Source organism: Neomonachus schauinslandi, chromosome 5 (genome assembly GCF_002201575.2).
Source record: "Neomonachus schauinslandi chromosome 5, ASM220157v2, whole genome shotgun sequence".
NCBI lineage: Eukaryota > Metazoa > Chordata > Mammalia > Carnivora > Phocidae > Neomonachus > Neomonachus schauinslandi.
Window position 1 is genome coordinate 138,199,766 of NC_058407.1, and position 22,471 is coordinate 138,222,236.

At 51.9% G+C, this 22,471-nt stretch overlaps 1 protein-coding gene across 2 annotated transcripts in view; it reads right to left on the bottom strand.

Moving 5' to 3' along the window:
• The window catches only part of LMF1 (lipase maturation factor 1), a 99,407-nt gene that overhangs the window by 71,358 nt on the left and 5,578 nt on the right, over nt 1–22,471 (bottom strand). For both annotated transcript variants that reach the window (XM_044915046.1, XM_021698067.1), the window contains exons 2-3: nt 8,916–9,225; nt 1,868–1,878 (exon numbers count right to left, since the gene is read on the bottom strand). In XM_044915046.1, coding sequence (XP_044770981.1) covers nt 1,868–1,878; nt 8,916–9,225 — 321 coding nt within the window. The remainder of the gene's footprint in view (nt 1–1,867; nt 1,879–8,915; nt 9,226–22,471) is intronic.

Consider the following 22,471-nt stretch of genomic DNA (forward strand, 5'->3'; position numbering starts at 1 on the left):
CTCAAATAATAAATAAATCTTTAAAAAAAAAAAAAGGCAGGGGGAGCCTGGGTGGCGCAGTTGTTTGACCATCTGACTCTTGATCTTGGCTCAAGTTGTGATCTCAGGGTCCTGGGGTTGAGCCCTGTATCAGGCTCCGTGCTAGAGGGGAGTCTGCTTCAGGATTCCCCCTCTCCCACTGCCCCTCCCCACCCTGCACTCGTGCACACACACTGTCTCTCTCATATAAATAAATAATATATTCTTAAAAAGTTGTGCAGCTTCACATAAGGCATGGAAACCCGCAACCATGTGGGCCCACCCACCGCGCTCCCTCAGTCTGTCAGGTGTGTCTGATCTGGGAGCACCATGAATCTCAGAGGGCAAACAACCTATTTCGCTTTAAACGATCAGGTGTGCTGTCAAGAAAGTAAAGAGGAGGAATGGAGGCTTCCACGCTGACCTGCAGATTCCCGCTCTCCGAGCTCGGCACTCCTGCCGGAAGCCCGGCTTTCCCTCCCATCCCTCCTGTGTGGCCTGGAGCCCAGCACTGGTGCCCCAAGCCTCTGGACACTGAGTTCTCTCACTCCCCTGAATCTGAAACCTCCATCCCCACACAGGGTCCAGGTTCCCATGTCAGCACCGAGGTGCACGGGCCCACTGCTCCTGAGCACTCAGGGCCATGTCCCTGTTTTCTCCTACTGCTTTCAAAATGCTCCCTTTCCCCTGGGTTTTCAGCAGCATGTGGACGACCTGGGAGGCACAGCCTCTTCCCGTTCATGCTGTGCGAGGTTCACTGGGCTATCTGGGTCTGACATCTGTGTCTTGTACCACATCTGGAAACTTCAGCCACCTGTCCCCTCTCCCCAGGGCTCCATACACATGCCACCAACCTCTGAGCTCTCCCCACGGGCGCCTGAACTCTGCGTGGCCTGGGTGGCCTCCAAGACCCCCTCCATCCCCCACTGTCACCCCCACCCTGCCGGCCAGCCCATCCAGGGAGTCTTTCATTTCAAATACTGTATTTTCCACTTGGTTGTTTTCTCATCTTATCAGTTTCTCTCCTGAGAGCTCATTTTCATTCATTAGGGCCTCATGCCCAGTCACGCAAGCTGTGCTAGACCCTGGGGACTCCTCGTGTGGTTGGGGAGTCTGCCTGGGTACCAGGGGTGTTGGGTTGTGGGGCATGTGGGTTGTCATGACACCAGGAGCAAGCAGTCGTCTCTGTGGTATCAGCACGTAGGTGGTTTGACCCAAAGGGAAGCTGTGCCGTGCCCAGCCCTGTCCACTTGGGGGCTGTCCTCTGCTCACCCCCACCACAGCCTCGTGCCCACTGCCCACTCGTTTCTGAACAAACCCTACTCCACATGGTCATTCTGGGTGCACCATTCCCCACAGAGCACAGGCTGGGGGAGGCTGAAGTCCTTCCCTTACCAAACCAACCAGGAACCTGACCGCCTCTGGGCTGTCCGCCAGTGTGAGCCCCGGGCGAGCCCCTCCACAGCGTGTGGAACTTGGCACGGCCTAAAGTGGGGAGGGGCTGGCCTGCAGGATGGCCTGCCCTTCACCCAAGGCACAGAACTGGTCCATGACAACACTGTGTGGTCACTGCTGTGGGACTATTCATCACAGCTGTGTGGAGACGACCATCTACACAAACACACCTGAACATCATCAGTCTCCTTGTCTGCACTGGTCCACCACTCTGGGCAAGGAAGCCAGCGTGGGCCACAATTCCAGGTTAAATAACAGACATCAGACAACACGGTCACACCTGCTAAGCTGATGACAGCGGCTCAGGCAAGGAGAAAAGCAGAAAAAGCGCATGAATACATACCCCACATACAATGCTAAACTCCCACGGAGTATGTTTCTGATTTTCACTTACCAAATGAATACCTAAAAAACAAAAGGAGAAAAATGTATTAAAATTTTGCCTTGCTGGGGTGCCTGGGTGGCTCAGTTGGTTACGTGTCTGCCTTCAGCTCAGGTCATGATCCCAGGGTCCTGGGATCGAGCCCCATGTCGGGCTCCCTGCTCAGTGGTGAGTCTGCTTCTCCCTCTGCCTCTGCCCCTCCCCCTGATCATGCTTGCTCTCTCTCTCTCTGTCAAATAAATAAATAAAATCTTAAAAAAATTTTTTTTGCCTTGCTTTGTCAAAAAATTTACAAGATTAAAGTATCATGCTACCCAACTAGGTAAAGCCCAACTCAGTGACTCCAGGACACTGTGGGTCAGGTCACAGACCCCATGGACATTAAACTGCGGTGGGAGAAGGTGGGGCGGGGGAGACCTGCCCTCAGGTGCTCTGTGCGGGGCCCAGCCACTGCCCAGGCCCCATCTGACACAGGGGTCTAAGGCCATGCCCACAACAGGCCAATCAAGAAATCTTTTAGGAAAAAGCAAACATAACAGTGGATATTTGGTGGTAAATCATTTCTTTTTTTTTTTTTTAAAGATTTTATTTATTTATTTGACAGAGAGAGAGATAGCGAGAGCAGGAACACAAGCAGGGGGAGCGGGAGAGCGAGAAGCAGGCTTCCTGCCGAGCAGGGAGCCCAATGTGGGACTCGATCCCAGGACCCTGGGATCATGACCTGAGCCGAAGGCAGACGCTTAACGACTGAGCTACCCAGGCGCCCGGTGGTAAATCATTTCTGCAAGTAATCGAACACCATGAAAATGTCCTACCCTAGAATTTGAAAGTTTCAAGGATGCCCAGTACCCCAAGCACAGATTATCACAAAGGGGACCCTAAATGGAAGGCATTTGGTCTCCACAGCAGGGGGAGGAAGGGCTGTCTTCACCGTGGAGTGCGATGGGGGCAAGGGGTCCTCAATAGCACACAGGCGCCTGGTGCACAAGGCCACTGCTCCCATAGAACCGAAACGGCCCCACTCTGCTCCCTGAACCTCGTGGAACCGCAGCAGGAGTTATTTCTATGCATCAACTCCACCGTCAGTTGATACTCAGTGACACAACATCTGGGCTCTGGGCAAGGTTCAAGGCAGAGCTCTGGGTGGCAGGGCTGCGGGCTGGGGCTGGGTGGTGGTGCGGGGCCTCACGGAGCGCTATTGAGTTTAACACAAAATGAGGTTTTCACAGTCAGAGGGAGCAGCCATGCAGCGCATCCCGTGGCACTGACCCTGACCCCTGCGCCCCCCACGGCCCTCTGGCATCTGCTCTTCACGCTCTTTGAAGTACAGGCTCTGTCCTCTCTCTCAGAGGGACGTGGCAAAGGCGGCTTCCTCCACAGGAAGGGACCCCCTGAGCCTCCCCGACCTTGGTCCAAGTTTCTGGAGATAATCCTTTCTTCTTTTGGGGGGCCAGGAAGGTGGGGAAGAGAAAAGACAGTCACACAGCCGTCCTCGCTAGCAACAAAGGAGCCCTTTAGGAGCACTGCCAAAGTAAAGCACAGATAAAAGGATCAGAAAGCCAACGTTTTGGAAAACTGATGCTAAGTGGGGCGGTTGGAGCAAAGTCACAGTTAGAGGTTCCAGTGTTCAACCAGGTTCCCCCGTTGGGAGACGTTCAGAGCTGGTGCAGCAAGACTCTTCTGTAAACTTACTCAAAATTCCTGCGGCTGTGGCTACTGAACTCTGCCTCTCTCTTCCAATGTCACGGGTCCCCAGGGCAGTTAAGGCCCTAGAGCAAGAGGACAGACACCCGAAGCCCCACAGTGACACAATCAGTGACTGAATGGATAAACACACAGGGCCAGGGGACCCGACTCCCCTACAGAAGAGTCCCAGTCCCCAGCGCCCCGCCCTGACGCGTGGCAGCCGGGACCTGGGCCGGGAGAGGAGGGGCAGCTGCAGCCAGATGAGTCACGTCAACGGCACTGACCCCGACATGCCGCACCACGTGGAGGAGGGCGCGTGGTCTCCGTGGCCTTCTCCCCAAACCCACAACCCAGTCCAGTCATGAGAAGAGCATCAACCAAGGCCCAGTGGAGGGACGTTCCACAGCATCCCTGACCAGTCCTCAAAGCCGGGGAGTCAGAGACACTGTCCCAGCTCAGAGGAGCTCCAGGGGACGTGATGCCCAAATGTTCTGTGGCTCCTGGAGGGGATCCAGGGACAGAAGAGGTCAGTGTTAGCTCTTTAAACCTGACAAGGAGGAGGCTGACAATACACGAAGCTGGGTGGGGGTACACAGGAATTCTCTGTACTGTCTCTGCAATAATTCTGTAAGCCTACAACTATTCCAAAAATGAATTTTATTCAATTAAAAGGAAAAGGGGAAGCAGCTACACAGCAACAAAATCTGTGCCTGTGGAGAGAAGTGCCTCCAACGCTGCTGGGTCCTCACCAGCAGCGTTTGGCGCCCGTGCAGGCTGGGCCACCGGAGGGACTTGCTAGCCCCAGCAGGACCGCACAGCTTCCTTCCACTGAACGAAACCTCTGGGCTCTGGGCAACGTGAACAGCAGACAAACTCAAGTTCTCAGCAAGAACAACACATGTGCACGGTGCGCTCAGATGTGCCTACCACGGCCCACTGCGTCTGAGGACCAGGGACGCATCAGCTGGGCAGTGGGGGGCTGCCTGCCAGCCGTGTGCCCCGGCCGCCTCATCCCAGGCCCCTTCTTGCTCCATGCAGTCCCAAGGTGCCGCCTCCCTGTCTCCACCCGACAGATGATGCTGCGCCCCTTCCAACAAGGCTTCCCTTGTTAATTAAGCAAGTGGAACCACCTGCAGTCATCTCTCCGCCCCCTCACTACACAGCCTCAGGTATGGGACACCCTTGTGCCGCTCCTGTCCCCCCGGAGCACCAGGATATGAAAACCTGTTCTAACTACACTTGACAGCTGATGATGCAAAGGGGGCAACTGCGAAGTGGGAACCCCCAATGCCCCTCAGCAGCCCCGCATGGGCTTGCCCTGCATCGGCGCCCTGACTGCTGGCTTGCAGCTGCCTCCAGGAAGAAGCCCTGAAGGGACATGGAGTGTCCGGTGCCAAGCGTCGTTCATATTTCCTGTCCACTCAGCTTTCGTGCATGAGCAAGGCCTGCCTGGCATCTGCTGCGTCCCTCCCTCTACTCAGCCAAGACAGAGCAAAGCCTGAGCCTAAGATGATGCCACAAAGGAAATGACCTTGCTCCTGCCTCACCCTCCTGCACACCAGCACAGACCCAAGGCAGTCCCAGGACTTGTGCCCCTGCCCCTAGCTACTTCCTGCAGCACCCGGGATGCTCTCCTGGGGCCACTCTCCTGGGGACGCTCTCCTGGGGCGTGGGGTTCCCGTTCCCTAACAGGGGCCACAAGTCCCAGCCTCCAGGGCCTGAGAGACCGCTATCATGCCTGCCCTGGTCTTCAACACGAGGCTGGCGAGGAGGGCGGTAGCCAGAGCACACGGAGAAATCATGATTCATCACCTTAGATTTGCCCAGAATATGAAAACAGTATGTCTTAATTGCCCATAACTGGAACGGCAGAAACCCAAAATGAAGTTGGCACGTGCCCTTGACAAAACACAATGCCGTGTGGGAAGCAAAGCTGAAAGCTGTCAGGAACATGGGGCCACACTGGGTGCTGACAGCAGAGGAAGGTTCTGGAAACACTTTGTGGGTAAAATCAGGAGGATGTGAAGTCTGGTGAAACATGGAGGAAGCGGGGAGAGTCGGCGTCCCAGGTTCCCCTGGGTCCCACTGATGACTGTGGAACTGCGGCACAGGGGTTCGTGGGGCAGAAGGGGGTGGCCTTGGGGTGGCTGAGCATGCAGCGTGGCAGCGCTCCCTCACAGCCCATGGCTGCCCTGTGCCCAGCCACAGGCCGCACTGCTGCCGGCCCTGCAGCTCTGGGACAGGACCCACCGGGGTGCAGCTGCCTGGGGCACGGCCCCCAGCTAGCCCCCGGCCTCAGTGCCTCATTCCTACCTGCGTGCCCCCAGGCTCCCTCCAGCTGTGCCTCCTGCAGCCACAACAAGGACTTCATAAAATCAGCACAAACCCCCCCTCCCCGATTCCGAGGGCTTGGGTCATCACTCTACAGAGTGCTCACTGCCTGGAGGGGAGCCACTTTCCCACGGCCACCATGAAGTGGATTCGTGAGCTCCCGCCTGCCATGCAGCGTCAGGAATGAGTCAGGAGAGCGGGCGAAGGGTGGTCATGGTTCCGGAAGGTGCAGGGTGCAGTGTAAGGCTACATGGCTCTGCCCCACAACATCTGCCTTAGAGACTCACGGTGCCACTGAGCATGAGGTTCACCTGCCTCCCTTGGCAGCAACGCAGGCTTCCCACATGCCCTGGAGCATGCATGTGAGATGCCGGGACTGGGGCAGGGGCACCAGTCTGAGCCTGGAGGAAGCTGAGCGGATGCCCACCAGAGGGACAGGACAGACAGAGGGCCTAGTGAAGCAACAGCCACCGTGCACACATGGCAAAGGCGGGCAGATGCAGGGCCGGCAGCGCAGGACCCCAAAGCAAGGCTGCAGTGCCTCGGAGAAGTGCCGTGTGTGCCTGCCCAGTGCGTCCTTGCCCCATGGGGACTTCCTGTCCCTGCCACGGGATGCCACCTGGACAGCACCTGAAAGACATTCTGTCAACAGTATCCATTATCTGAGCGTCTTGCCCCAAACAAATATTCTTTTCTCTCAACTTTAAATAAATGGGACATGCAAGGAACAGTCTGTGTCTAACTCTCATTTTGGGGTGCCAGGAAAAAGAAAGCCTGTTGTCCACGTGAGGGGTCCTCACTTGGTAAGTTTTCAATGTCACTCTGACCCCAAAACTCTCGTCCATCAGGGAAACCTGCATCAAGGGTGGGGCTGGAAAGACCGTGGAGGCAGCGGGCGCCGGAGCCTCCCCCCACACGGCCCCACATCTGCGCCAAACCAGCAGCTAGCAGCTCGGCTGTGAATGCAGACGTCTGCCTCATGAGCGCGGTAAAGAAACCGCTGGTCTCCAATGACAGATTTTGTTTTCTTTTTCATTTTTCTCCTAGACCATCTCATGCATCATTTCTGAGATGTACTTTTATTTTATTTTGCTTTAGTGAGCTTAAATTAATTTGAATCACATTTTTCTTTTTTACATATCCAAGGGAAGGGGAGCAGACTATCTCTTCCAGTGAAAACAATATAAGACTATTTTTGGCCACCTGTTCCCAAACTCGTTTTCAGAAATTTAAACATGGGGTTAATCTTTCTTGACCATACTCTACACATGACTAGGAAATACTTTTTACAGTAAACTTAAAATCAGAATGATTTCTCTGGTTGCTAGACACGGGAAGGCGTGACCCAAGCCACATGCCACACATGAGGTGTGCCACCTCGCCCGTCCATGGAGTCGGGTGCGCTCGCTGTGTGTGCCTAGAACTCTCCCTCCTCCGGCATGGATTAAAATCACACACCTCAAAAAGCAGCAGCCTCTTAAGACATCACAGAAAAACCCAGCCAGAGTCCTCCTGTGTTGGTATACACCTACTGACAGAGAGACTGGAGGCAGAAGGGACTGCACCTCGGGCATCTGACCCCTGGGAATTCCACTAGGGAAGGAGCAGATGGGGGTGAAAGAGGCGTCACACCTCACAGCTGCTTGACGAGCAGGAGGCACACGGGACAGTCACCCGGACCCCACCCAAGGCGCCCCAGCCCCTATTTCCACCCCCACAGTCAACAGTTAACACGACAGAAGGGCCCTGGGAGTGGACGGAGCAGAGGGGTTTTCAGGGTGATGGAGATGCCCAGACTTCCTTGCCGCAGACTGGATCTGCAGGATGGGCCTCCTGCATGCATGCCGAGTGTCCTCCACACCTGTTCTACCCAGTGCAGCACTGACCGGCACTTCCCACAGCCAGGAAGAGGACCAGGCAAGAGTCCAGCCCAGACTCCTCTCCAAGTGGCGCACACCTGCACACAGGGACCAGGGTGCAACTGCACTCGGGGGAGCTGAGGGGGGCTGTCAGACAGCCTCCAGCCCATGGCCACAGCCCTGAGGGACCATTCAAAATAGACCTGCAAGATGGGACTGAAGGTAAGCTCCATGTACCCAGGCGGGGACGGTCTGGGTTAGAGCCCACATTCTGGGGAGACTGCATGAGTCTCTCCATCCCGGACCAGCGCTGGAAGGGCTATCAGGACACCGGACTTACATTTTTCGCCCAGAGGACAGATGACCCGTTGGTCGGTGCTTAACCTTCTCCATGTCTGCACAGATGCAGACGCCCACATCTACTTCCTACACGTCTGCACAGACACCAATCCTGTCCCAGAGCTTCTCTCAAAACTTTGCCTTTTCTTACAGAGTCCCCCGTGCTTCCTCTGGAGCCCAGAACTGGAAAGAAAAGTGGCCATCCCTCTGCTCAAACACACCACAGCAGCCCGTGGCCACTGGACTTTTATCGGGCCCCCTTGGATGGCGGGCTGCCCTGGCACACCCCCCTCGGTTCCCGCAGGACTTCTCCAGCCTCACCGGCTCTGTGGAGCTCCACCACCACCTCTGGCTACTCGTCACGGGAGCTCACCCGCCCCCGGAACAGGGCCAGCCTGATCTGTGACTCCTGGCACTAGCTGGTAATGGTTCCTCCTGAACAAGGGAGGAGCTGGAGCAGGGAGGAGCAGAAGAAACAAGCCTCCAAATCAAGCCCCCACCACCAGAGCACTCCCAGAAGCCCACGGAGGGACCCCACGTCCACCTCACAGGTTCCCGGCCCTAGGAGGCTGACTACAGGCTCTCGGGGGTGGCCATGCCACACCCTACAGAATCGTGATTCTTCCCAAAGGACAAAGTCCCTTGGATTTTGGTCGACTGGCAACTAGCAGACTCTACTACCGCCTAATTGAAATGGCGATGTTCTTCTGAACTAATGTAAGAAGCAAGCTTGCTCCATCTCCCCAGCTGCCCGGAGGCTATGGCTTGTTCTGCGGCCTGTGACGTGCCCGGGCCACGGAATCACAGCACGCCTGGACTCCAGGACTCCACTTCTTCCTGCTTACCAGATCTGTCCCACGTTGACCAGGGACATGTAGAGAACCCAGAGAGTGGCCATGAGCACTATATTGGCACAGCCGGTGACCAGGACGAAAGAAGAGACGCCCAGCCCGAGAAGTGCGAGGGCGTCCAGGTTGGAGTCCATGTGTGACCAGTCTAGCAGCCAGAGCACGGTGGGTGCGTAGCTCACGGCATCCCAGCTGACTGGGCCCCGGAAATACTGCTGTACATTCTTCAGGTACGTGCGGCAGGGCAGCAGGCCCCGGTCTCCAATCAGCTGCTTGTTCTGATGGAAAGCCACCAGGAATGCCACAACTGGAAGAAAAAGACCAAAGGACCATGAGCAGGAACACAGCCGTCTGTGGACACCTGCAGGCGGGGGCTTGGCTGGGCGAGAAGATGAGGGGGCATCTGAGCCATGGTTTGGAATCAAAGCAGGGACACAAGAGGTCCAATTTCCAAAATCTCGGGGGAAATACTGGAAGACCCAATCTGGAGAAGCTAGGCTGTGTGCGCACACGTATACAAACCTACATGGGTTGTGTCTACTTACATGTGTCGTGTATGTGTAGGTGAGACAGATGCTGGTGTCACACGTACGTGCAGTTACAGGTGAACGGCCAGGTAAGGACCCCCAACTGCACTCAGCCTTTGTCATGATAACACACGTCTGGACGGCCCATGAGGCTGGTCCACGGTGCCCCTCCCAGACGGGCTGCAGCTCACGTGCAAGTCACGCCCACCTGCACTCAAACCACTGGTTTCCTTCAAGTCCCACCCCTGCAAGAGCAAGCTGGCATTCTCTAGACTTGAGAGTTTGCACAGAAGTGTGTGCACGGGGATGCTACAGGAGAGGAGAGAGGGCACAGCATTCCCATCTGCGAACGTGAAGAGCAGGGAAACTCAAGGCCCACCAAGGGGAAAGAGCCAGGCAAAAGGCCGTCTCAGGGGCCAGGGACGCCTGCCCGGATGCCCTGCGGGAGCACGCGCACTGATGGACCCAGCTGCACACCCGCAGTCAGCTGCATCACGGGGCAGGGATGGGGCGGAGGTAGAGGAGGGAGCATGGCGGTGGTTCAGTTTCTAGTTCCACATACACTGGTTTAGGCTCCTGGTGTAATGTTCACTGTTGGAAATGTGTGCGACCCTTCATCTAAAGCAAAACCGGCCAGAATCAGCTAAAGTATATAAAGGAAAGTATATGAGAAAACAGCACCAAGGCCGGGGGGAGACGTTGGAACACACTCTTAGAAGGACCGGACACCACACAGGAAGTGGGGTACTATTACACAGAGGGAGGCGCACATTAATTTAAACTGTTTATTGCAAGTCCTATGGGAGAGCAAATAAAAATTTAAACAATTCTAAGTAATTAACAGAGATACAAAAATGGAATTATAGAAGATGCTAAACTAACCAAAGAGAAGGCAGGAAAAGAGAAAAAAAAGAACAGAAAGAACAAATAGAAAACAACTAGCAATACAATAGATTTTAATCTGTTGCTTTAAATGAGATTGTTCTAAACCCACCAGTAAAGACAAAAATTGTCAGACTGGATAAAAAAGCAGGACTCAGGGGCGCCTGGGTGGCTCAGTCGATTTAGCGTCTGCCTTTGGCTCAGGTCATGATCCCAGGGTTCTGGGATGGAGTCCCACGTCGGGCTCCCTGCTCAGCCGATAGTCTGCTTCTCCCTCTCCCTCTCCCTCTGCCCCTCCTCATGCTCTCTCTCTCTCGCTCACTCTCTCTCAAATTAAAAAAAAAAAAGGACTCAAATCTATGCTGTGTACAAGAAACGCATTTAAAATATAAACACATAAGTAAATTAAAAGCATGGAAAAAGATATATCATACAAATGTTAATCAAAGAAAGTTGACGGCTATATGAATATCAGACAAAGGAGACATAAAAACAAGAACAGTATGAGGAATAAAAAAGGATATTGCATAATGATAAGGAATTAACAAACAGACATAATAATATTAAATGCTCATGAATCTAGCAATAAAACTTATGTATATTTAAATCACCTCACCTAATACATATATGTATATATCCTATATGTATGTTAATTGACTTGACCTAACACTTCTAGATTGCCATCTAGCATAAAAGAGCAAGATACAACAATGTGACATCCTTAGAACACTCTACCCAACAGCAAAATAGATAAAATTTTCAACTATATGTGGGACATTCGCTAGGATGCTCCATGCTGTGAGCCATACAGCAAATATCAACATATAGAAAAGAACTGGAATCTAAAAAAAGTGTGCCCTGAACAAAGAGAATTAACCTAGCAATCAGTCACAGGACGTTATCTGGAAACACCCAAATCTTTGGAGATTACACCACACACTCCTAACTAAACCATAGTTTTTTTGTTTTTGTTTTTTAAAGCACAACAAGGGGTGCCTGGGTGGCTCAGTCAGTTAAGCGTCTGCCTTCAGCTCAGGTCATGATCTCCAGGTCCTGGGATTGAGTCCCGTGTAGTGTCGGGCTCCCTGCTCAGCGGGAAGTCCGCTTCTCCCTCTGCCCCTCCCCCTGCTTGTGCACACTCTCTCCCTCTCTCAAATAAATAAAATTTTTTTTTTAAGATTTTATTTATTTATTTGACAGAGAGAGACAAAGCGAGAGAAGGAACACAAGCAGGGGGAGTGGGAGAGGGAGAAGCAGCCTTCCTGCTGAGCAGGGAGCCCGATGTGGGGCTCGATCCCAGGACCCTGGGAGCATGACCTGAGCCGAAGGCAGACGCTTAACGACGAGCCACCCAGGCGCCCCTCAAATAAATAAAATCTTAAAAAAAAATAAAGCACAAGCAAAATATAAGATTTTTTTAAATGAATGAAAATTGAAAACACAATATATCAAAAATTGCAGGATGCTGTTGAAGCAGCACTTAAAGGGAAATTTACAGTAAAGTGCTCATGTTAGAAAGATAGAAAGGGCTCAAGTCTAAATTTCTGCTTTAAGAAATCAGAAAAAAATAGCAATGATACACAAAATAAGGAGGAGGAAAGAAACCTTTAAAAACTTAAGAGTAGAAATCAATGAAATTGAAAACAAGAAAAAAATAGAGAAAATCAAGAAAACCAAAAGTTGGTTCTTCAAAAAGATAACTGATAGACCTCTAGCCAGACTAATCAAGAAAAAGAGAGAAGCAGTATCAAGAACAGAGAAGGGAGCATTTGCTACTAGTTCCACAGACATTAAAAAGATCATAAAGGAATACCACAAATTGCTAGAAGATCATCAACTCAGCAACTCAGATGAAACAGACAAATTACTTAAAAGACACAAACTACCAAAACTCACAAAAGAAGAAATACAGGTAATAAATCACAACCAACTGCATTCCAGAAATGCAAGGCTAGTTCAACACTCACAAATCAATGGGATTCACCATATTACCAGATTAAGTAAGAAAAACCATACGATAATATCAACAGACATGTGAAAAAGCAGTGACAAAATTCAGCAGGTGCTCATGATAAAAACTTTCAGCACACTGGGAACAGAAGGGAACTTCATCAGCCCAGAAGGGGGGCTAAGTCCACCGACAGCCAACACCAGACTTCACGGCCAGCACTTCAGTCCTTTCCCCTGAGATCTGGAACAAAACGAGGACATCTCACCACCCTACTGAACAGTGTATGGGAAGTCCTAGCTCATACGGTGAGGCCAGCAAAAGAGGTAAAAGGCATATAGCCTGGAAAGAAATAAAAAAAACTGTCTTTATTAACAGATGATATGATAGTCTGTGTAGAAAATCTCAAAAAATATACCAAAAAACCCCTCTTGGATCTAATAAATGAGTTTATCAAAGTCACAGAATATAAGATTGATACTTAAAAGTCAACTGTATTCATATATATCAGCAATGAACTGTAATCTGAATTTTTTAATTATAATAAATAGCAACCCCCAAAAATACATAGATAAAACTCTAACAAAATACATGCAGAATCTGTATGTGGAAAACATAAAAACATTGACAAAAGGAACCAAAGAAGGTCTAAATAAGTGGAGAGATACATCATGTTTGTGGACTGGAAGATGCAGCATCACAAAGATGTCAATTCTCTCCAATCTGATCTACAGATTCAATGCAATCTCCATCAAAACATCCAGTACGCTTTTCTGTTGATATTGACAAGCTGATTCTACAGTGAATACGGAAAAGCCGAGGAACTAGAAAGGCCAAAATAATTCTGAGGAAGAACAAAGTTGGAGGACTTGTATCGCCCAATTTCAAGAGTGACTACAAAGCTACAGCAATCAAGACAGTGTGGTTCCCGGGGCGCCTGGGTGGCTCAGTCGTTAAGTGTCTGCCTTCGGCTCAAGTCATGATCCCAGGGTCCTGGGATCAAGCCCCGCATTGGGCTCCCCGCTCGGCGGCAAGCCTGCTTCTCCCTCTCCCACACCCCTGCTTGTGTTCCTGCTCTCGCTAACTCTCTCTCTCTGTCAAATAAATAAATAAAATCTTTAAAAAAAAAAAAAGACAGTGTGGTTCTGGCAAAAGGAGGGACCCGGACGTCATGGAACAGGACTCAGAGCCCAGGAATCGACCCACACAAATACAGCCCACTGATCTCCGACAAAGGTGCAAAGACAGTTTAGTGGAGAAAGATGGTCTTTTCAACCAGTGGCATGGAGCAAGTGGATGACCATATGCAAACAGATGAGCCCAGACACATGCCTCACACCTGACACCAAAATTTACTCACAAAGGACCGTAGACCTCATGGTGAAGTGTAAAAGTAGAGAACTTCTACAAGAAAATCTGTGGCTTGGGGGTGGCGATGAGTTTTCAGACACAACACCAGAAGCGTGACCCAAGAAAGAAAAAAAACGGATAAACTGTACTTTATCAGATGAAAAGCTCCCACTCTATAAATGACACGTGTAAGAGAATAAAAGGACAAGCCACAGATTGGGAGAAAACATTTACAAACCACACAAAGGACCTGATAAAGGACTTGTATCCAGAATATTTAAAGTACCACAATATCTTGCATCCAGAATATTAAAGTACTTTTAATAAACTCAAGAATAAGGAAACAAACAACCCAATGTTTAAACTGGACAAAATATCTGGACACTGAAGTCATCTGTTTCACACAAATAAGATACACAGATGGTAAATAAACACAGAAAAGATGCTCAATATCATTTATTGGGGAAATGCCAATTAAAGCCCCAATGCAATATCACCACACACCTATCAAAACAGACAAAATCCAAAACACTGAAAATACCAAATGCTCCAGAGGATTCAGAACCATAGACGTTCATGACTGGTGGGAAGGCAAACTGCCATGGCCACTGTGGACGACGCGGTGGCAGTTTCTTCTAAAGTTGAACATGGATCTACCATATATGACCCAGGAATTATACACTTAGGTATTTGCCCATGTGAACTGAAAAGTTTCATTTCCACAAAAGCCTGCACGCAAATGGAGCAAACAGGGGCTTGGTTCACAACTGCTAACGTGGGAAACAACACAGAGGTCCCCCAGTGTGGGAGTAAACATAAACACAGGTGGTACATGCCTACGATGGGTAACAGTCGAGGGAAAATACACAAGCCATTGATTCATACAACAGCATGGAAGGACCATAAATGCCCTTTTCTAACAGAATCCAGACCCAAAGGATACTCGAGGATTCCATTTATACCAGAAAAGGCAAAGCCACAGAGGCAGAGCATGGATGACAACAGACGTATGGGGGCGCGGGGTGGGGGGGGTGGGGGCACTAGGTGACTACACACACAGGGGAATTTGGGGGGGATACAACTACTCTGTATAGTACCAGGGTGATGGATAAGCATGCATTTGTCAAAACCCATAGAACTGTATGTTACAAAAAATGAACTTTAATGTTTACAAACTATCAAAAAAGCCAGCCTGGAGGTCAGAGGATACCAGGATGGAATGTAGACTGTGACACATGAATGGCACTCTATGGCAGATGTCTAACATGACCACACTGCATGGAAGGGGGAAGGGAGGGCTGGCCTAAGTAACTCCGGAAAATGCTTTGAGTGAAAACTATAAGGACAAAGACCAAAGGAATGGTTGATAAATGCTGGAGTCTGGCTGGTCTTTCTCACGGTGTGTGCGGACGATTCTGAAACCGCTTTGCAAACAAAGCACGGTGGACGGTGGGGCAAGGTTCCCACCAGGAGACACGGACGTTCCAGAGAAGCAAGCAAGGAGCGCACCTACCCTGTGTCCTGGGTTAGGACCGGAGAAGCCAGTGAGAATTCATGCTAACCCTGGCAGACATTCAGATGGATGTGCGGGGAAACAACCGGATGTGAATGACCACATGCGACATCGGGCACTCCCAGCACGCAGATCTGGGTTCTGAACCCACTCCCCGGTAAAGAAACCACAGCAGGAGAAATGGCTAGTCTTAGGGCTGGGACACATGGGTGAGGCGAGCGGCCCGTGGCAAGGGCACCGGCAGAGCAGGCGGAAAGCACCAGCGCTGACCGGAGCTGGACGGTCTGAAGCCACAGTAAGGGGAAGCGTGGGACACAACCCAGAGCCCAACTCAGTGTGAGGACTGGTGAAGATGTGGAGACAAGACACGAACCTTCCTCACAGAGGAATTCCCAACGATACGTGGAGATGCCCCTCCCGGGGTGGCGCTGAGTCCTCCCTCCCCCGAGGCGTGGGCCGGGCCCGGTGACAGGCTTCCAGAGGACAGGGAACACACGGGAGGAGACACCTGGAAACACACCCTCACCAGGTGATCCAGGTCGGCATTGCCCGAGGCGAGTCATGTGGACTCGGGCACCCAATCGGGTAACATGGGCACCTCGCCTCTGTGACCCATCTTATCCCGAGAAACACCAGACAAACCCAATGTGAGGGGCATCGGACCAAATATGGGACCAGAACTGCTCAAAACGACCAAGGTCATGAAAAGCCGGGAAAGGTCTCCAGACTGCCACTGACCAGAGGGGACAAAGAAGACGAGGCGGCGAAGTGCAGTGTGGCCCCAGGAGGGGCTCCGGGGTGGGAAGGGGCACTGGTGGGAAATCCCAATAGAGTCCGTGGAGTTTGCTTAATAGGTTGGGTTTTTTTCTTTCAAGTTTCTTGAAAGCCCACTATATGCAGCTCACAGCAGTGGAGAAAGAGAAGTGAGGCCTGACCCTCACATGACCACGGGAGGCCAAGGGAAGGGGGACCAGGTGAGAGTCACCTGAGGACGAAAGCCCACCACCCAACCACAGAGGGTCAGTGGGAGGGCAGCGGAGTGCACACTGCTGCTCTTCTCCATCACCCGTCCCCGCCTGGGGCAGAAGCTGACCAAGTCCACATGCCGCTGACCTTGGAGGCCACCTCCACAGCAGTGCTCTCCCAGGTGGAGCCCAGCTGGTCTATCCCCTGACTTAGGCTGCCGTGGCCCATTCCAGAACCCCAGGGCTCACCCACACTATGAGTGGGTGGGTGAGCTAATTAGCGATGATGGAACAGAGGCATGTCCTTCCCTGCAACCACAATTCACACTCCATTGCCATGGAAGGAAAACAAGATTTGGTCTAACCAATTAGTTTTAGGACTTCTCTCTTTTTTTTTTTTTAAAGTAATCTTTATGCTCAACGTGGGGCTCGAGTTCACAACTCCAAGATCAAGAGTCGGATGCTCTACCGACTGAGCCACCAGGGATCCCTGGTCTCACCAATTAGTTCTTTTTAAAAGAGATTTTATTTATTTGAGAGAGGAAGAGCATAGAGAGCACACACAAGTGGGGAGGGGCAGAGGGAGAGGAGAAGCAGACTCCCCGCTGAGCAGGGAGGCCCCCCAAATGGGGCTTGATCCCAGGACCCCGGGATCACAAGCAGAGCCAAAGGCAGACGCTCAACTGACTGAGCCACCCAGGTGCCCCTCACCAATTAGTTTTAAAAAGCAATTCTAAGGCAAGAAGCATAGGAAACTTTCTATCTTATCAAGAAACAATGAACATGGCTGGGATTAAAATTTCAGAAAAGAAAACCTATTTCAATTTCCACTCCATTATAGAAATGGCTAAGTAGAAAGAAGTGAAAATGTCAAAATATCACAGCATCTCAAAAGCTAAACCAACCAATTGAACCTACAAAGCCTTAGTCAGCCCCCACCCCCACCCTAGGAAGGCAGAAGTCAGCCCCACCCCCACCCCAGCCCAGGAAGGCAGGAGTCTGCCCCCCACCTTCACCATAGGAAGGCAGGAGTCAGCCCCACCACCAGCCCAGGAAGGCAGGAGACAGACCCCCAGCCCCACCCTAGGAAGACAAGAGACAGAACCCCACCCCAGCCCAGGAAGGAGGCAGGAGACAGACCCCTCTCCCAGTCCAGGAAGGCAGGAGACAGGGCCTAGGCATGGAGGTGCTCAGCCACTCACTGGGGGTGGGGGTGTGGGGTAACCCAGACACGGATCTAGGAGAGGTGAGCAGATTACCTAAATATGCATTATCAAGGATGTCTGCAAATATTTTCTTTAGAAAACAAAAATTTAGTTTTCTCTCCCATTCAGATGAATTGCTATAAAATTAAAACAGAATCATCCCCAAATGCCATTCTCGGCTGGCTGGTTTTTATTGAGTGTGGTTAAGCTCTGGGCCTTGGTGCAGTAATGCACAGTGCCATTTCTTCAGAGGCATGTGCTGCAGAGAGCTCACAAGTAGGTAGTGTTATTTGTCTTTTAAACAACCTGGAAGCGTTTTACAGAGAACCTTGTAAAACCAAGCAGAGCATTTCATTAGAATCTAAGGGCCTGGAGCACAGAACAAGAGCTAATTTCCATGAACTCTCAGAACCGGTGAAATCTCACAACTACATACAATGAAACAGGATTTTTTTTGGTCCCATTTTTTTCCTCAAAATTTCTGCAAGTACGATGCCCGCAGCGCTGCGGCCTCCACACCGCACTCCATGCCCACACTCGGGCGCTATCTCAGCTGCAAGAGCCCAAGAGCCCAAGGAGGGGAAGACGTCATGCGTCCTGACGGGGAGGGCAACAAGCTTCTGCTTCTAGAAAGTGCAGTTTAGACTCACCTCAAAGAGCAACCACTGGTTGGGGGCGAGAAGTAATAAAACTCTACCACGTGTAACAGAAATAAGGAAAGCCAACAGAGCAACTGCACAAAACGTGTGTAAAGCAAAAGCAAGAATCAGTTGGACCAAAACTAGCCTTGAGACCCTTTAGAAGTAGGATTTTCAAAGAAATGTTATTCCAAGGACTCCACGGTTAACAGTGGGAAACTGAGATGTGCAATCTGCTTACGTGTCAACTTCCTCTGGGATGTGGGAAACACAGGCAGAAAAGAAATTATTAAATTTCCTTACTCCCTGCAGCCCACTGACAAGTCCTTGAAACAGGCAGAGTGACATTCCTCTAGGGACTCAACTGCCTCGATGTTGACACTTTGCTAAGGGCAAAAGGCAATCCTAGCCTGATCCCACCACCTCCCCCCCCCAGGACCCTGTAAGTCTACTTTAACATGTAAGAATTCCTTTGGAAACTTCCTTTATCTCTACCCCCCAAGATACATGTTGGCAGCATCCCCCAAGCATATGGCCCACCGATATACATCGGAAGGGTCTCATGACTGAGTTTTTACTAAACAGTAATAAATGACCTTTTCCTAGTAATAGCTAGTGCCCTCATGATCCTAGAAACCTTGTTTCCAAAATTCCTGGGAGACTTACACTGTCCCTAACCCCCTCCCAACTTTAAAGTATACAATGGGCCACTCCTCATGACCCCAGCACGGCTCTTTCTGCCCACGGGTCCTGTCCCCGTGCTTTAATAAAACAACTTTTTTGCACCAAAGACGTCTCAAGAATTCCTTACTGGCCATCGGCTTTGAACCCTAGCGTCTTTCCTACACCACTCTGCTCCCACAGTGCTCAGCGCCCCTCTGGAGACCCTACATCGCCACTCGTGGACACTCAGCAGACCATGGCAGTCACAGCAGCACGGTCCACGGGGCCTGGGAGGGGCCCATCTTCTCTAACAGACCCTTGTTTAGCTTCATGAAGTGCCTTCTCTGGCAGGCTCCAGCCAAGCTGGGAGGCTTGATGGGGCAGGGGTCCCCGAATGGGGCACATTTGGGACCCACTTGGGGTGTTTGGACATACAGGGACCTAGAGGCAGCACACTGGGCAGGGTCAGAGAAACTGTCCAGAAATAGGGCAGGAGTCCTGAGAATGAATGAGCCCAGAATCCCCTGAGAATGAGGAAGGGACTCTCATGTAGACACACCAATAAATAACAAGGACCCAGAGTAAGATGGCAAGGCAGCAGGGATTCTGAAAGTTTCCAGAGGAAAACACAGGTCACTGTGATACCGCCACATAAGAAGAAACATTTATGTGCTCCTCGTCCCAGCTCCTGGGAATTTCCTGAGTGCCGGGGCTGAGAGGAGCATCTGCTGTGGTTCATAACAAGCCCCTTTCAGCCTCACCGGGGTTCACACCAACCAGGTGACTCTTGGAGCTCAGGGGTTGGTAGCCAGGGGACCTGACATGTGATTAGAAGGCTGGAGACCAAGCCCATCATCAACGATAAATGATCTCATCAACCACGCCTGTGTAACGGGGCCTCCCTAAAAACCCAAAATGAAGGGGTTCTGGAGCCTCTGGGCACATGGAGGTGCCAGGAGGGGGAGGGTGGCGCTCCCAGGAGGAGGCAGGGCCTGGAAGCTCCGTGCTCCTTCCCCACCCTCACACCCCCCCTACCCGCCCTGTGGGTGTCTTCTATCTGCTGTTCCCGAGTCATAGCCTTGATGATGAACCAGTAACCATAAGTAAGGTGTTTCCCTGAGTTCTGTGAGCCGTTCTAGCAAATTATGGCGCTCGAGAAGGGGGTCGTGAGAACCCTGACTTACAGCTGGTGACAGCCTGGATGTGTGAGTGGCATCTGAAGAGGGGGCGGTATTGTGGGACGGGGCCCTCAGCCTGGGGGGCAGGTATGAACTCATGCCAGGCAGATAGTGTCAGAACTGCTTGTGAGGAGACCCCCCCCCACATTTGGTGTCAGAGTGTGTCAGTAGAAAAATGAAAGTGTTGGGGCACCTGGGTGGCTCAGTCGGTTAAGCGTCTGCCTTCGGCTCACATCATGATTCTGGGACTAACCCCTCATTGGGCTCCCTGCTCAGCGGGGAGTCTGCTTCTCCCCCTGCCCCTCACCCCACTCGTGCTTTCACTCTCAAATAAGTAAATGAAATCTTAAAAAAAGGAAAAGGAAAAAAATGAAAGTGTTTCTGTTTAGGCATCTGGGGAAGATCAGGGGTCAGGCTGTGTGAAGACTTCTCATCATCAACCCAAAAAGTTCTGAGAAAACCTGCTTTGAATGAGAATGGAAGACCCAGGCAATTCAATAATTCCCATGAAGGCAAGAAAAATACAGAAAGGTCACCTCCAAATTCTTTCTTGAAAAGTTGTTTGGGGACTAACCCCAGCAAAAAGAGAGAATAAAAGAATAAAAGAAAAAAGGAGAGCAATGTGAGATCTGAAGAATTGTGAATACAACCCAGAGAGAGTCAGGGGGCTTCTCAGGTGGGCCATCTGTGTCCTGAGTGTCCACACCAAGAAGCTGGGAGTGGGGAGTGGGGAGGGAAGGGGGACACAGGTGGAAAAGTATCCCATGGGGACAAAGAGTAATGATAAAGACTGCAACAAGTCAAGGAAATTTTATGAAGCAGGAGATGCCCCTAGAAGATGGAGGAGAGAAGTATAAATAGAACACCGTCCGGCTGCAAGCTCACAGGTGGATGAACAGGCACACTAAAGACAGTGTTGTAAGAACTCTCTTAAATGTGCAGAGAATGAAGCACAGGGCAGGGGTTCATTATGCAGTCTTGTGGTGGGGTCAGGAGTCCACAAGGGCAACTATAAAATTCAACATCAAGTGAAACGTGTGTACAGCCCCTCTGGCATCATGAAAAACCCTGGGACTTCAGAAAGAAACTCTGAGGTAGCTCATGCTATCAGAAAACTCCAGAACCTTCTAGAAAGAGACCAATGCAAGATGGGCACCCACTTGCCCGGGGCCAGCTGTCAGAGAACCTCGTCCCTGGAAGATGGGAAACCTGTTCCTTCATACAGCTCAAAACACTGATTCTACCCCAAATATAGAGAAAAGATAGGAAAAAATGTCTCAAAGCAAGTGGTTCCATGTTCAACACAGGGCTCAAAATGTCCTCTTGACTCAGCAGCTCAGAACTGTCTCCTTGGGACCAGAACAGAGAATCCCCGCGGAGGGAGATCAGAGGCAGGCCCCATCAGAGGCAGGCCCGCTCACCAGGAAGCCTGGGGTGGGTGTTAGCGAGCTGCGCTCTCTGTGAGCGCTGCAGGTTCTCCGGTAGCAGTCTACCAAAGCCCCCTCCTTGGGGAACGCTGTCTGCGCTCCATCTTTTGCTAAGTGACAGCTCAAACATTCAGAATGACTATTTAAAACTGTGGAGGATAGAGCAGCGCTGGCAAGAACTATTTTTACAGTAACAAAAGAGAGGGCAGCATTGCGGAAAGCCCACGCTGGGCACCCCACGGTCCACTGAATCGCTCCAGAAAGCCTGGTCTCCACTGTGCGCCAGAAGACGCCAAAGCCAGCCTCGCCCTCCTAGGGTGCACCCCACTGTTCGGGGTTTCTGGAAGGACACTGCTGCTTCCTCGCGGGAGGAAGAGCTGTAGAACTGAAGCTGAGATGTTCAGTGCCCCCAGCACGGTCGAGGCCGGCAACGCCAGGGACCAGCACCCTCTGGATCCCTCTAGCAGAGACCACCGGCTCATCTCAGCCTGGTCCCCAGGTTGGTTTCAGAATCTGAGTTTGCGCTCCACTGCCGTAGACTTCCCCCACTGGCTCTTGTGCCCTTGTGGGTGCAGGGGCTGGGGCGGGGAGGTGGGTTCGGGGCCCCCAGGCCTCAACCTCTGTGGCCCAGGGCTGCTGTGGGCTCTGCACCGCTGAGGGCCTAGCGGCTCCCGGCCTGGTCAGGTGAAGGCTGAGGCTCAAGCTTCACCTGTTCCTGAAGTCTCCACGGTGCCAAGAAGGCTGCTCCGAAGCCTCCGGAGCCCAAGTGAGGCCTGGGGCCCAGCTCCGCCTCTACTCACGGTTCCCTGGCTGCGCAAGGGGCTGCCCACGGCCTAGGTGCAGCTCGTGAGTGGGGGGCACAGGTGGCTAACGGACAGGGCTCTGTGGACAGGGGCTCCGCGGCGGCGTCCCTTGGTCGGTCGATCTCCTGGGAGATGACCCCCCCCCCACCCGCCGCCTTCCCAGCCCAGGCCAACTGGGGAACCTGGCTCTGGGAAGCACAGAAGTCAGGGCAGGGGGCAGGTGAAGTCACCTTCGAGCACCCTCACCCCTCCAACCCCACCGCTCCAGACCCCACCCCACCCAGGGGTAGGAGGGGCAGGGAAGGGGGCTCTATTGTGTATGCGTCTGAGGAGGGGGGCCTGTGGGAGGGGCACTGGGAGAAAAACATCCCGGGGGGAGGGGCATCTAGCAACCGTGAGGAGGGGGGAAGCGTTGGGGGGGCGCCCCGGGTCAAGGGAGCGTATGGGTGGGGGG